Source organism: Giraffa tippelskirchi, chromosome 5, assembly GCF_054371585.1.
Source record: "Giraffa tippelskirchi isolate mGirTip1 chromosome 5, T2T-mGirTip1v1.2.pri, whole genome shotgun sequence".
NCBI lineage: Eukaryota > Metazoa > Chordata > Mammalia > Artiodactyla > Giraffidae > Giraffa > Giraffa tippelskirchi.
This window is the reverse complement of record NC_137279.1, coordinates 36,885,246-36,900,804: the sequence shown is the minus strand read 5'-3', so window position 1 is coordinate 36,900,804 and position 15,559 is coordinate 36,885,246. Positions and strand designations below refer to the sequence as shown.

The following is a 15,559-nucleotide window of genomic DNA, read 5'->3' as shown; positions in this document are numbered from 1 at the left end:
GCCTCTTGACCTTGACTGGCTGATGAAGACTTCAAATTCTTACTCCACAACCTTGATTTTTCTTTTTCTCTTTATTACCTATTGCTAGTGATTTTAGGAAAGAAGAACAGATGACTGCTTGCAGGCAGTTACTGTACAGTTACTGAGAGTACAGGGACAATGGTCTGAGCAGACAACTCTGAAAGACCCGCATGGGGGTGGGGCAACCTTGCAGTTTTCCTGGAGGAAGGACCAAGGCTGGGAGACAGGTGGAGAGAGTAGAGAGAGGGGAAATGATATTCCAGATGGAAGCAACAGGGATGGCTCAGCTGAGAACACTTGCCATGGTCTTGGTCTGGGGAGTTGTTAGGAGATGTTTTCCAGCATGAAGTGCAGTTTTTTTAAAATAGCTAAAATAAAATGCCATACTACAGTCATGAACTAGTTTAACTACAGTTTTTAATAACAAATGCCTTACTACCTCCCCAGGAGCAAATATCTCCGCTTTCTCTTGCTTGTAAGACTGAGGGCCCCCCATTCATTCATTCAACCAGTCATTACTGAGCACTTGCCCACTGCCAGCATCTGTGCTGGGGCCCCGAGAACACAGCGTGAACAAGAAGGGCACAGCCCCTGCCTTCCCAGAGCTGACAGGGCAGATGACCAGGCTGCTGTAGCACTGAGTGAATACAGTTATAAAGGAGAAGCCCAGGGGTGATAAGAAGGGACCCTAATCCTGACTTGGAAAGTTCTGGAAGGCTTCCAGGAAGAATTGCTCTAACTCGGGCCTAGACAGTGAGGAGGATTGAGCACAGTATTATGTTACGGGTTCTGAAAGTTCAGTGTGGCTGTGGGGTCAGGTGTGATGCAGAAAAGAGATAAGAGGTGGGGCAGGAGAGCTCAGCAAGCCCCAGGGCAAGTTGGGCCTATAGACCAAGTTAGAACTTGAACTTTATTTAACCAAAGGGCTGTTGCTAGGCCATTCTCCAAACCCCACAGAATTTTTTTCTTTGCATTCTTTCATTCAGTGCCCTGTATTGTTCACCTCTTCTCCTTTTTCTCCTTTGAAATTCTCTGCATCTTTCAAGCACCACCTGAACTGTTTCTTCCTCTTGGAAACCTGTCCTGCCTTCCCCCTTTCATAGTTAGAAACAACCACTGTCCAACACTGGGCTAGCTTGGTTGTGAGAAGTGACTTTAGGTGTGATTTTGTTTAATATCCTCATGTGACAGTTGAGAAACTGAGGCTTGTAGGAGTTGATGTCTCTGCCCTGAGGCCTCTCTAGAGCAGAGTCTTCTGGGCTTCCTGATGCTGCACTTCGCAGTGCCATCCACCCCTGAGGTCTTGGATTCCTTCCAGCTTTATAATTACCTATAAAGTATAAGTGGCCAGTGATGCTGACCAAGGGGTTTAAAAATGCAGCAGACTAGAAGAGATTTTTAAAAGAGATGAAAGAAGCAGAATTCTTTTCCTGATCATATGCAGGGTTTTTTTATATGGTTTATTCAGTCGATTCTATTTATAGTACAGTTTTTAAATTGCTTTTGCTTTGAGTATATATCCTGAACGTGCCTGAGGCAGCTGTTCACCGGAAATGGCTGTCAGGCACAATCTGGGGTTACCAGCAAGTGGAAGACCCCCTTTCCCCATGCTTACAAGAAATAGCTCCCCCTCCCCCAGCTCCAGCCCCAGCCACACCTGCAGCCACGTGAAGCTAAGTAAGCCTCCTCCCCACACTGTTCCCTTGCGTGGCCTCTGCATCCTGAGAACAGATTCCTTGGGAATGAGATCCCAGACAGCCAAGTACTTAGGTGTTCCAGATTAAAGAATGCTCCCCTAGGCTTTTGGCTGATGCTCTAGGCAAGAAAGTCAAAGTCTTGGAGGACCTTTTACCCAGACCTCCTTGGAGTCACAAAGAAGTGTCAGAGAACCTCCTCGTGTTTGCCCCATAGACAGTCTCATACTTTGTCTCTATTTGGTTCTCTTCCCCTCCCGACCTTTGAGAGTTAGGAATCAGTATATTCTGCATTCTTATTTGTAAGAAGTCTTTGTAGGAGAGGAACCCGACCTCTGTTCACACTGACCAGGGTCTGACAGCTGTTGACACAGTCGCAGCTCGAAGGCGGTGCCTGTATCCTCTGGCGGGCCTCCTCTGTAAGATGCCACTCTGCAGTGCTCCTTGCTTTGTCTCTGGAGGTAACAGTATGTGGTGTTTCACACTGAACTCACTCCCAGGCTCAAGGTGAAGAGCAGAGCAAATTCTCAGACTTGGGACACAGAAATGGGGTGTCCTGACAAAACAGCAGAGGGAGGCTGAAGTGCCTATGGCTGTGAGCTGTACAGATTTGAATTCTAGGGTTGGAAGGACCATTCAGAGAGAGAATGTCGCTTTTCTTTAGCTCCAGGCAGGATTCCCACCAGAATACGCTGCCCAGAGGAGCTGTGCTGTGCCCTGAGCCAGTGGTTCTCAAACGGTGGCCCTTGGGTCACAACATCTGTATCATCTAGAAACTTGTTGTTTAGTCACTCAGTCGTGTCTGAGTCTTGTGACCCCGTGGACTGTAGCCTCCCAGTCTCCTCTGTCCATGGGGTTTCCCAGGGAAGAATACTGGAGTGGGTTGGCATTTCCTTCTCTAGGAGATCTTCCCAATCCAGGGATCAAACCTAAGTCTCCTGCAGGAAGAGCTGCTACTCTAGGAGAACCTCCAGCAGGACCCACAGTGAAGGTTTCTAGGTTTAGGTGGCAGGGAACCAGCACTGAGGTCATCCAGCTGCTGTCGCTGAGCTTCAGTAAGTCCACGGGGCAGGATGGCTGCCTGCCTCCTCCTCTTTTTTATCTTGGCCATGTATTAAGCTGGAATGCTCATGTCCCTGACTGTCTTCATTGTGTGCCAGAGAGACAGTGGAAGGTGATGACTGCCGGGCCACGATGCTGGATAGAGGCCCCGAGCAGTTCTCCTGGATGTGGTCACCAGTCACCTTCTCTGGGAGCTCAGCCTAGGTCCCTTCAGCATCTTTATCTCCTCCCCGATCACGGTCCCCCAGGTCACCTTACAGTGCACTTATGTCCCACAGGCTTCTGAGCTGGGCCACTTGGAGCTTGTACCTTTTCTCTTGACTCCAATCCTAATGCCAAGCTAAAATATCCTGCAATATTTCTTTCAGAAAGCAGGAGAGATTGAGGAGTCTCCTAGCTGAGTCTTGAAGCTCACATGAATGCAGGAGCTCGTATTTCCACAGAAGCAGAGTTTTGTTTCCTTTCAGTCAGATCTGCCACATAGGAGGGCAGCAGTTTTAACTGCCAACAGGACGTCTCTTCTTAAGGGATTCTTCTCTGTGTATCGAATGCATCTCGGTGTCTCCTAGTGACACCTGCACTCACGGTCATTGTACAAAATTCCAAGAGTGAGCAGCATCTGGATTTCTGGTGGATGTGACCATTGTAGAGCCTTCTTCCTCTGCACAGATTGATTTCATTTGAATTTCATTTCAGACTGCAGCCATTTGTATAATACTTATAAGAGCCAATTGTCCCTATAGCTTTGAACCCAAAGTGAATGTCCAGATGTGTCTCTTCTGATTGCGTTCTCTGTAGGCCTGCCAAAGGGAAAGAACCCAAAGTTCATTGGCATAGGAAAGAAGTTATTTAATATTTATGAAGAGGGCCAGATGTTGAGGACATTTCATGTTACATCGAGTTAGACACAGTCCCTCTCTTAGATAAACTCATTCTCAGGAAAATTCTGAACCACCAGGCCATAGAAACGAGAAATCACCAGACACTTCTCAATTATATCATGAAAGCACTTTTTCTTTAAAGGCTCCCAGTTGAAGGCAGGCCCCTATCATCCAGTTCCTCTGCAACCCCCCAGCTAACCCAAGGGGCTCGAGAGAAAGATGGGCAGGTCATGGAGGTGATTTCAGTTAACCCAACTGTATAATTCTTTTCCTTCAGGGGGCAGCTTCACCAGCAGTGCTGCGAAAAATGGACTCTGGTTAATGATGAGACCCAAGCCAAGATGGCCCGCATGGCTGCTGCAGCTGCATGGGGTTTAGGTAAGGCTGCCCTCCCAGGCACCCAGTCATGGGGAGGACAGGGAAGCTGGGGGCTCACCTCTGAGTAGCAAGGCACTGTGGCTGCAGGCAGAGTGTCAGGTCTACAGAAGCGTGGAGCCATTCATGTCCACTTCTGCCTCTTCTGTTTGTCCTTTCTGTCTCATGGCTTTGATTAAGTTGTAAGACATGCATAAAAATCTCTTCACAGGAAAGCCAGGGAAAACAGTGCGCGAGCATCAACATTGAGATACTTAGTGAAGTTTGTATTCTGGCTCCATTGTCATTAGCCTTTTTCTGCATTTCTGCTTTGCCTGGAGCCTCTGTGTCATGATCCAGTATGATTGCTGGAGTTCTACCAGCATGTTTTTACCCCACAGGAATAATGAAAGAAGTCAGCTGTCTATCTCCTTGATATCTTAATTTTATTGTTGAACTTTCCCAATGATGATAAAAGTAAATAGTACAATGAGTCCCTATATGCTGTTCACCTCCTCCAGTAGTTACAGACATTCTGATAGTCTTGTTTTTTTCCTTCTCCTTGCTGCCCAACACTCACCCACCTTCCTCACTCCCTGAGTGTTTTCAAGCAGTGATTTCCTTTTAATCCCCACAGAAAAGTGTCATGTTCTGACCTCAGGCCCCAGCAGAGAGGATTACCCGTGTCTGTCCCAGAAGTGCTCTTGGCAAGAGAGGGAGGGTCTGTGGGTGTCCCAGGTGGAAGCTGCACCTGTGGAGTCCGGAGGAAGGTTACATAACGTCCACCTCCATCCCCACCCTCTGAGTCACTGAGCTCACATCCTCTCCTTTCATGAGCTCTGAGCTGGATCCAGAACATTTTTCAGAAATGAATTGCTTCCTGAGGAGTCACTGTTTGTTATTCACTTTTGCCCAGAGGCACAGAGAATGGATGCACCGGTGGTCTGGAGTGAAAGGCAGGGAAAGGCCTCATAATATCAGGGGCCCTGCAGCATGCAACTAATGAAGCCAGTGTCTTTTCTACAGATGGTCTTAGAAATCCTGGCATTTAAGACATGCGTACCCCACCAGGGGAAGTGAATATCTGTTCCCAGATGCCACCATTTCCCCAGCCTGCCATGATACAGGACTACTGTGCTATGACCTAGCCCATCTTTCTGTTGTGACAGAGTCTCTTAAAATATTTATTGCCTCCTTCTGAGGCAGAGGTGCTGCCAGCATGAGACAAGTAAACTGTCTCATCCTGTCCCCTGTCCAGATAATGACCCATATCAGTTGTTTGCGGGAAAATGTAATTTCCAAGGTATCACTGAACTGTGAGATGCTCCACTGGTAGGGGAAAGGCTCTTGGTCTCACTGAGAGAGTTCTCAGAGAACTCTCCCAGGCGAGTTCTCTAGGTTAATGAGGTGCTGCACTCCCCCTCCTGACCTGTGGGCTCATACTCAGGTGGCTCCTTCCATCTCTCATGGAACTAACTCCCAGGGGCAGCCACGGAGGCCCGTGTTTGGAAGACAGCTATGGCGTTGTTAAATTGGCTTGTTCAGCCTCACAGAGTATAGAGGCTCTCTGCAGGATTCTGATACATCAGCCTCGAGATTGTCCTATTTGAACCCCAAGCTAAATGCAAGTAACAGTGACAAGGCCTATTTGATATAGTGCCTTTAACCCAGCAAGCTGTCCACTCTGATGCTTTCTCTTTGTATATGTGTGTGCGTGTATGCACGTGTAGGTCAGTGGGACAGCATGGAAGAGTACACCTGTATGATCCCTCGGGACACCCACGACGGGGCATTTTATAGAGCTGTGCTGGCGCTACATCAGGACCTCTTCTCCTTGGCACAACAGGTAAAAATCTACATGTAACCAAAATCTTCGAGCATAAAATGGTAAACACGGGTGCCCAGTCAGCTCCTAGGCACAGGGCACCTGTGTAAACAGGCTCTGGCATTTGGCTCGGTGGGCTTGCTAGAATGGCTTAGGAGCCTAAGACTCAGTGAGAAGACAACTCCTAGCACGTCAGCCACTTTCTTCTCTGAGAGGGACACCTGTTCTGGAAGTTACCGTGTAGGTTGCTTTTGGAGTTGGCTTCTTGGGTCATCGTGGCCTCCTTTTTACCATATTGCTTTAGCGTTCCCTATGGTGGAGAGAAACTGTCCACTAAAGGAGGATTCAGAGAGCAGTGCGCCCCTTGCAGCAGAAATCCCACCTCTTCTGGCTATGAGGGCATACCTTCTAGGGAAGCCAGCACTTGATCTGGAAATCCTCTGCTGTCTGGCAAACTAAAATAATGATGTGATCACACCCACCCTGTCGGGCACCAGACTGTCTTAGGTGAGGTGCTTGGGTGAATGACCTGAGCGCTCCAGGACAGGCACATAGTCATTAACCAGAAACGTTCAAGAAAGGAAGAGTTCCCCATGCCAAGGTTTTAACTGATGAAACAGAGAAGCCTCAGACTGCAGTCCTATGAGCTCTGGTTTACACGATGTGAAAGCTGAGCCCTGGGCCATTCATATTCCAGACACAAAAGCTCCCATTTACATGGAGAGGATCGGGCATTTTTCTGCCAGTTTCAGAGACTCTCTTAGGAGGACAAGGTGCTTAAAAGCAGGTGGGCCATTTGAGTGCTTGCACAGGCTGTTCTTACCAACATGCCCAGCAAAAAGAAGTTGAAAGCTGATCAGTCCATAGGCTGTCCTCTTGAGATGCGAGAGCACAGTGATTCTGTTTCTAAGCGCACGTCTCCCTTCCCTTGTCACCCAAGCTCTAAGATGGTGAGCTTTTGGCTGTTAATGTATTTTTGTTTTTTCTGAGAAATCAGAGAATGCTTTTATCTGGGCTTTCAAATCAGGTAAAAGGTTTCCTCCCTTCTTCAGTGAGCTTTTCTCTGCATCACTAGGATTTCAGTGAGACAGGGAATTTGTGTGTCTGGCAGGGAAGCCCAAAAATCACAGTGCTCCCCTCAGCTCCCAAGCCTGTAGCCCCATTCCTATGCTTCTCTCGTTCTCTTCCAGTGCATCGACAAAGCCCGGGACCTACTGGACGCGGAGTTAACGGCAATGGCGGGAGAGAGCTACAGTCGGGCCTATGGGGTGAGTGTGGACCACCTGCACAGTGCCGGGTTTCCGGCTCAGTTCAGTTCTTTTTGCAGAGTGGGCTCATGAGGACACACAGGCTGCTGGGAGTGTGCCTGTGGGACCAGAAGGAATGACTGAAATGAAGCCTGGCTTTTGGATTGTTCATGCTGTATTAAGTTGGAATGTGATTTGCTTCCATCAGGCCATGGTTTCTTGCCACATGCTGTCTGAGCTGGAAGAGGTTATCCAGTACAAACTTGTCCCTGAGCGACGGGAGATCATCCGCCAGATCTGGTGGGAAAGACTACAGGTGAGCCTGGTGGAAAGCCCTGTGCCACCCTCCCACTCCTCCATCCCTGCTAGCATCCATTCCCTGCCTCCTCACTGAGGCCCGGTATGCATTCAGAGCAGAACACCCACGGGCTTTTCACCTGAGCCTTTAGCTGTGAGAGAATGACCACTTTTCCAGCCTCATTTTACCCTTCTCAGGGAATAAAAGAAAATAGTCTTTTTTTTTTTGTCCATGCCCCACACCTTGTGGGTTGTTAGTTCCCCAACCAGAGATTAAACCCGTGCACCCTGCAGTGGACGCATGGAGTCCTAATCTTACAGGACCACCAGGAAATTCTTAAAAGGAAAGTATCTTAAATAAGTGACATTATGGCCAGCCAGTTGAGAATCTTGACCTCAAAATCAGTGGTTTCCAACTTCAGCCACGTGATAGAATGACCTGGTACTACATGCTAAGTCACTTCAGTCATGTCCAACTCTTTGCAACCCTATGGACTATAGCCCTCCAGGCTCCTCTGTCCATGGGATTCTCCAGGCAAGAATACTGGAATAGGTTGCCATGCCCTCCTCCAGAGGATCTTCCCCACCCAGGGATTGAACCCAGGTCTCTTACGTCTCCTGAATTGGTAGTCGGGTTCTTCACCCCTTGCACCACCTGGAAAGCCCAGAATGACCTGGAAAGCTTTTAAAAATTGAAATACCCAGGCCACGTCAGACCAAATCAACAAAAGTCCTGGGGATAGACTCAGGATCAGTATCTTTCCAGCCTTCCCAGATAATTCCAGGATGTGGCTGATGCTGAGATCCACTGCTCTAAATCCACTTGCTGGCTACCTGCATCTAGCCCTTTTGGGGAGGGGGGGCGTGGCGCGGCGGCGATGTTTTCATTTACTAACTTCTGGGGTTTACAGTTCCTCAGGTCTTAGTCATGCTGTAATCTCTGCAAACTTTTTTCCACCTAAATTTCCCTCATCGAGAGACTAGTCCAAATTCCCCATTAGTATTCACATTGTACATTCTGATCATTTTAGCATGAGGAGCTGTCAATTCCCAACCTGGGAGTCAGGAGTCTCAAGTGTTCTTGAAAAGGACAGTTCTCCCGTCCCCTGAGGAGACAGAAGGGGAAGTTCATTGGCAAAGCCTTCACTGCTCCAGAAGGCACTTGTCCCCCTGCTCATCATAATCAACCTCCCTTGATTGTCAGCATTTTCCTCTTGATCCAATCCACACTTAATTCCAAATTCTGTCCCCAGACCAGCCGAGGTTTGTGCTTCCAGCTTTTCAGCAGGCTGTGACAGAGCCTTCTGACTCCCAAGTTGCATTCCTGTCCATGGAGTTCCGGGCACATTCCTCTGGAAAGGAAAGGAGTGGGGCAGAGGCTCGCCCATGAGCACAGTCGTTTATGCTCTGAAATGAGCACATGCAGTTCCTTCCCATGTTTTATTAGCAATTATGAAATGTCCAGTGAATGTTTTGGTGGAAAATTGTCTGTTGAACCCCAGAAAAGAATTCCACAAAGCCAGAATTTCCCACTTGTCCACACCCTCGTTTTTGTTTTTTTTTAAGTGCCTGTAATGGGGTGAAGAGTTTCCAAATCAGAGATCTGATGACTCTTCTGCCCTTCTAACAAGTGGGACTTTGGCCAGACAGAGACTTCGAAGGGGGTGAACTAGACGAGTCTCGGAGAGGGGAGACCCATGTTTAACTTTACTGTGTCCATGATACCATCATCATCTTAGGCCTTCGTGACCTTCCTACCTTGAGACACAAGACACTTTTTGCTTTCCAGAGCCAAGGGATTTCAGCATGTGGGAGAAGCTGGCAGATGAGAAGTCACCAGAACAGTCACTCAGTGTACTTTGTTCTGTTTTTCTAACTTTCCAAATCATTGTCGTTAACGGGATGAAAGATGATGGTCCAAAGGCTAAAAATACACTGTTAACTTTGTGGTAGGAATTTGGCTCTTGTGGATGGCTTGCTGTCTGAACACTCAACCAACTGCTTAGGCTGGAAGACTGCCATTTTGTGATCCATTCAGGTGAACTCCCCAGCCAGTAGCTCCCATGGGACAGTATGAGAGGTCAGCCTTACTTGCAGTGGGTTCTTTTCTTGCCTTGGGTTCTTTGTTCAGACTCAGACTGTGTCCTGTCATATTTAAAAGCCTGTAACTGGACTTCCCTGGTGGCTCAGCGGTAAAGAATCTGCCTGCCAGTGCAGGAGACAGGTTCAATCCCTGGTGTGGGAAGATCCCACACGCCGCAGAGCAACTAAGCCCATTCGCTGCAACTATTCAGCTGGGAACCACAACTATGGAGTCGCCATGTCACAGCTACTAAGGCCTGCTCGCCCTCAAGCCCATGCTCCCCAAGAGAAGCCACTGCAATGAAGAGTAGCCCCTGCTCACTGCAACTAGAGAAAAGCCTGCACAGCAACGAAGACCCAGCACAGCCAGAAATAAATAAACGTTATTTTTAAAAGGTTATTTTAAAACTTTCAACCATTGTTGCTAGACTTTGGTTTCACGGAATTCTCTAATGAATTGATCTCAGAAACCCGTCCCCCTGGTGTTTGTCTCTGCGTCTGATTTCTTATCAGGAAGATGGAGGAGGAGAGGCTCACTGTGTTCTCAACAGTCTTTTGATATAAAATTAACTTGGCCCTTTTGATAGTGATTAGTTCACTGTTTTTAATTTAAAAGAATTTATACATGTGAATGAATGAGGTCTTTTCCCTTCTGTGTACAGTGTTTGATCTGAGATATTTTTTTAAAAAAATGAAGAGGAAAGACAAAGCCAAGATCTGAGTGCAAGTTTAGGCTCTAATAGCTTCAGGAAAAGGTCAGTTTTCATTCCAATCCCAAAGAAAGGCAATGCCAAAGAATGCTCAAACTACTGCACAATTGCACGCATCTCACACTCTAGTAAAGTAGTGCTCAAAATTCTCCATGCCAGGCTTCAGCAATATGTGAACCGTGAACTTCCAGATGTTCAAGCTGGTTTTAGAAAAGGCAGAGGAACCAGAGATCAAATTGCCAACATCCGCTGGATCATCGAAAAAGCAAGAGAGTTCCAGAAAAACATCTATTTCTGCTTTATTGACTATGCCAAAGCCTTTGACTGTGTGGATCACAATAAACTGTGGGAAATTCTGAAGGACATGGGAATACCAGAGCACCTGACCTGTCTCTTGAGAAACCTGTATGCAGGTCAGGAAGCAACAGTTAGAACTGGACACAGAACAACAGACTGGTTCCAAATAGGAAAAGGAGTACGTCAAGGCTGTATATTGTCACCCTGCTTATTTAACTTATATGCAGAGTACATCATGAGAAACGCTGGGCTGGAAGAAACACAAGCGGGAATCAAGATTGCCGGGAGAAATATCAATAACCTCAGATATGAGGATGACACCACCCTTATGGCAGAAAGTGAAGAAGAACTAAAGAGCCTCTTTCTTGATGAAAGTGAAACAGGAGAGTGAAAAAGTTGGCTTAAAGCTCAACGTTCAGAAAACTAAGATCATGGCATCTGGTTCCATCACTTCATGGGAAATAGATAGGGAAACAGTGGAAACAGTGTCAGACTTTATATTTTTGGGCTCCAAAATCACTGCTGATGGTGATTGCAGCCATGAAATTAAAAGACGCTTACTCCTTGGAAGGAAGGTTATGACCAACCTAGATAGCATATTTAAAAGCAGAGACATTACTTTGCCAACAAAGATCTGTCTAGTCAAGGCTATGGTTTTTCCGGTGGTCATGTATGGATGTGAGAGTTGGATGGTGAAGAAAGCTGAACGCCGAAGAATTGATGGTTTTGAACTGTGGTGTTGGAGAAGACTCTTGAGAGTCCCTTGGACTGCAAGGAGATCCAACCAGTCCATCCTAAAGAAGATCAGTCCTGGGTGTTCATTGGAAGGTCTGATGTTGAAGCTGAAACTCCAATACTTTGGCCATGTCATGCGAAGAGTTGACTCCTTGGAAAAGACCCTAATGCTGGGAAGGATTGGGGGCAGGAGGAGAAGGGGACGACAGAGGATGAGATGGTTGGATGGCATCACCGACTCTATGGACATGGGTTTGGGTAAACTCCGGGAGTTGGTGATGGACAGGGAGGCCTGGCGTACTGCGGTTGATGGGGTCACAAAGAGTTGGACATGACTGAGTGACTGAACTGAACTGAACTGAACTTCAGGAATATAAATAAATGCCACCAACTTAACATCAGTTGAAACTTTAATTATTTAAATGTTTTTTTACACTTAAGTAGTTTTTAAAATTTTGAATGATACATCTTTAATTTTTGTCAGCGATAGTCATCTTCAACCAGAGACTGAAGCAAAAAAAGTTAAAAATACATTATTTACAATCCAGAAAAGAAATTTAAATAAATTAGTTCATTTAAACTTCACCATAGCCCCATGAAGTTGGTACCGTTCTGATCCCATTTTACAGATCAGTCACAGAGAGGTTAAGTGACTTATCCAGAGTCACAATAGGTAGTAAGTGGACGGGCCACGATTCAGGCTCCAGAGGCCTTGCTCTGTAGCTTCTCGAATTTTGAAAAGTGCCTAAGAGGCGTTCACTCACAGTACCCTTCTCTTGAGAAAGATGAGATTATAAAAATGAATCTCTTTTTGTTTCAGGGTGGGTTTCACTGTGGCCCGTGAGGGGGTAAGATATAGCAGAGCACATATCTAATCCTCACTTCTGAACGTTCAGGGCTGCCAGCGTATCGTGGAGGACTGGCAGAAAATCCTCATGGTGCGGTCACTCGTCGTCAGCCCTCACGAGGACATGAGGACCTGGCTCAAGTACGCAAGCCTGTGTGGCAAGAGTGGCAGGCTGGTGAGTGTCCCGCCCTCTCAGTGGCGTGGGGGCTGAGGAGGGAACGCTGCGTCTGGTCCAGTCCTGTGTCTAACCTGACCTCTTGTCTTGAAGGCGCTTGCTCACAAAACCTTAGTGCTGCTCCTGGGAGTTGATCCATCTCGGCAACTTGACCATCCTCTGCCAACAGTTCACCCCCAGGTGACCTACGCCTACATGAAAAATATGTGGAAGAGCGCCCGCAAGGTCTGTACCCGACTGCAGCAGTAGACCACGTTTCTCTAGAACACTTGCCTAGTCTGCTTCTCACTACCTCCTCCAGGCCAGAAAGGAGACAGTGTCCAAACCACCATGTCAGGGAGTTCGCTTCTGTGGGGAGGCTATTGGGCCAGATTTCAAAAAGTGAATCACATTTGGGGAGATGCACGTATACTCATGGATCAAACCAATGCATGTAATCACAGTTCTTTTTATGAGCAGCTAGAATGTGCTGCAACAGAAAAAGCACAGTTTCTGGGTTGTGTTTTGTTTTGTTTTTTCCCCCAAGAGAAGTATCCAAAAAAGCAGTGTGCTTATGAAAACACAGACTGAAGCTTTCATAAGACCAACTTGGTTTTTTCAGATGTCTTGTCTCTTCTCTCATCAGTTTGGATTCACAAGCAGCAACACCCAGGGTGTAATGCTAGAAACAGTGGGGAAAGTCATCTTGAAGCCAGTGTGGTATTCCTCTGACTTTATTTACAGACAGGCCCTTGGGAAATAGATGTGACTTCTGGTGGGATTTTTTTTCTATTTTATTTTTAAAAACAATCTCCCTGGCTGATGGTGGTGATTAACCCAAAGTAGATCCTGGAGGCACCGTCAGCAGGTGCTTTGGCTCCTCATCATCCTCCTAAGGAAACAGAGGAGGGAGTCCCAGCTGTCTTCTCCCTCTTGTGCCCACAGTGTCCCTGAGGTGAGGAAGGAGCACAGAGCAGCCACTGAAGCCATGGCTGTGGGAGATATGAGAGAAGAGCAGTCAAGTCTGGGCTAAAGGCTCACTTGGGAGATCCTTGGACTGTGGCTGGGAGTTGACTTCTTTTGTGGGTGCTAGGTTCTGTGACTATGAATGCCACCCAGGGTGGGAGCCACAGCTGTGCACCCAGGTCCTGGGTCTTTGATTGGGGCATATTTCAAAAGTAATGGCCCAAGTGTCCTTCTCCAAATGTGCAGTTTAAGGTTTTTCTCTTCTGTTGTTTGGGAGGACGTGTTTGTTTAGTCTCTGTTTAGTGTGCCTCTCAGGCCAGAGCACTTCTGATTCAAAGCCTGCTCTTCCTCCAGGCAAATGAGAAAAACAGAAGGTGCTGGATCTGAATGTAGTCTGGTTTCCTTCCTATGTGTAGCCTCCAAGTCTTTGAATGTCTTGCCGAAGGCAGGCATAAGGAGTATCTTGGCTAATATCTCAACCACGGAGTGGCTTCTTTCAACATAGGACTACAGCCCAACTTCACAGATTATGGCCTTTTCTTGGGAGCCCACATTCTGGAGGCAGACCACAAAACCACATGGATTAAAGATTTAGAAATCAATTTAAAATTAGGTAGGTGCTTGAACTTCAAGCCTGGAGCTAGAGATGCCACATCTTCATAAGAGTTCAGCAGCTACTCCAAGAAAACTGACTATTAATACTAACTGTGCTGTTGAACAAGTCACTTTACTTCTCTGAGTGTTATGTTCTTCTGCTGTAAATAAGGACTAGACTCTCTGCCTTGCCTCAGTCAGGTAGACATGGGGAAAAGCAGGTACCCTTCTGCAAGAAAACATCAGGCAGTAGGTGTATGGCCAGTGTTCTTCTAGAAGAGACAGTTCACAGAATCTAGAGACAGTCTGGTTCCTTCTGTGAAACTTCACTAAGCCGAGAACCTAGTTCTTGCCCACAAGCCCCCAGGCAGTCAAGAGCCAGAAGAGTCTGCCCAGCTCACACTCAGCTTAAGAGAAGCCCTGTCCTCCGAGTGAGGGACCTATCTGTAAGAGAGAAAGGATCACTCTTCCCCCTCCTCACTTCCTGGAGATGGAGAAAAGAAGGAGGTTTTTTTACTTGTTTTTTTATAATTATTTACTTATTTATGGCTGTTCTGGGTCTTTGTTCCTGCACGGGCTTTTTTCTAGTTCCGGCATGTAGGGGCCACTCTTCATTGTGCGGGCTTCTCTTTGCAGTGATTCTCATATTGCAGAGCACAGGTTCTAGGACTCACAGGCTTCAGTAGCTATGGTGTGTGGACTCAGTAGTTGTGGCTCCCAGGCTCTGGAGCATAGGCCTAGTAGTTCTCATGTGTGGGCTTAGTTGCTTGCAGCATGTGGGATCTTCCCAGACCAGGGCTCACACCCACATCTTTTGCATTGTAGGCAGATTCTTTACCAGCTGAGCCACCAGGGAAGCCCCAGAGTTATCCTCCACCTTTGTCATGAGAGGTCAATTCTCTTTTCTCTTCCTAATCAGATTTAAGTCTAGTCAGTGTAGTTCCCATAGAAGAAAAACTAAAAGAATACTTACCACTTCCCAGGTGTGAGAGGCTAATATAGTTCATTTTTCAAAGCCAGTGGTGAGGAATGAAACTAAAGGCAGATGTGAGGGAGACAGGTGTCTTGTTAAGTATTAGAACACGTGTGTGTCTGCGCTGTCCTCATATGTGGATTAGTTCCCTGGTAAATTGTTGACATGTCATTCTTCTGGGTGAAGTCCTCTGTCTCTTGATGCCAATTAATTAATTAATTCCTTATATATTAAAAGTATCTGAGGTTGGTTCTGGCCCCCAAGCAAGGGAATTTCATTTTCCTTCAGAGCTATCATTACTAACATGTTTCCACTTTTAAAAAAGAAAGAAAAACTTAATATAATTTATAAGGATATCATTTTGACCTTATTTATTTGAAGTTTTGGGTTTTTCTCTCCTTTTCTGTAGCAGAGAACACATATTCTCTTTCATTTTCTGTCCCGTGCCATTTCCCCTCTCTGTCGGTGGATTGGATTCCACTGTTTTTCCCATTTGTACTTCTCATGTCTGTGTGCTCTGTTTTCATCCTTGAAGCCCTTTGAAGAGTTTGGACTCCGTTTATCATGATGCTGGTGCGTGTGGACATGGCAGGTTTATACAAGTGGTTTGTAACTGACTCCCAGACCTCTGACTTTGGCTCTACTCTTCCCTCGTTCCACTATCTGTTACTAACCCAGATGCCTCCCACTCACTTTGTATAAAATCATGTAAAGAGATGGAACTGCTTGAGGACCCTCTGAAGTCTTTGCTTCTTAGCCAACCTGTTCAACTAAATGCTTGGCTAGTGTCTTCCCCACTCCACTTGGATGTATGAGGGGC

General features: G+C 46.7%; 1 protein-coding gene across 7 annotated transcripts in view; it reads left to right on the top strand.

Moving 5' to 3' along the window:
* The window catches only part of MTOR (mechanistic target of rapamycin kinase), a 132,416-nt gene that overhangs the window by 91,946 nt on the left and 24,911 nt on the right, over positions 1-15,559 (top strand). For all 7 annotated transcript variants that reach the window (XM_081493286.1, XM_081493285.1, XM_081493288.1 and 4 more), the window contains exons 31-36: positions 3,936-4,036; positions 5,743-5,858; positions 7,028-7,105; positions 7,293-7,400; positions 12,102-12,227; positions 12,321-12,452. In XM_081493286.1, the coding sequence (XP_081349412.1) occupies positions 3,936-4,036; positions 5,743-5,858; positions 7,028-7,105; positions 7,293-7,400; positions 12,102-12,227; positions 12,321-12,452 (661 nt within the window). The remainder of the gene's footprint in view (positions 1-3,935; positions 4,037-5,742; positions 5,859-7,027; positions 7,106-7,292; positions 7,401-12,101; positions 12,228-12,320; positions 12,453-15,559) is intronic.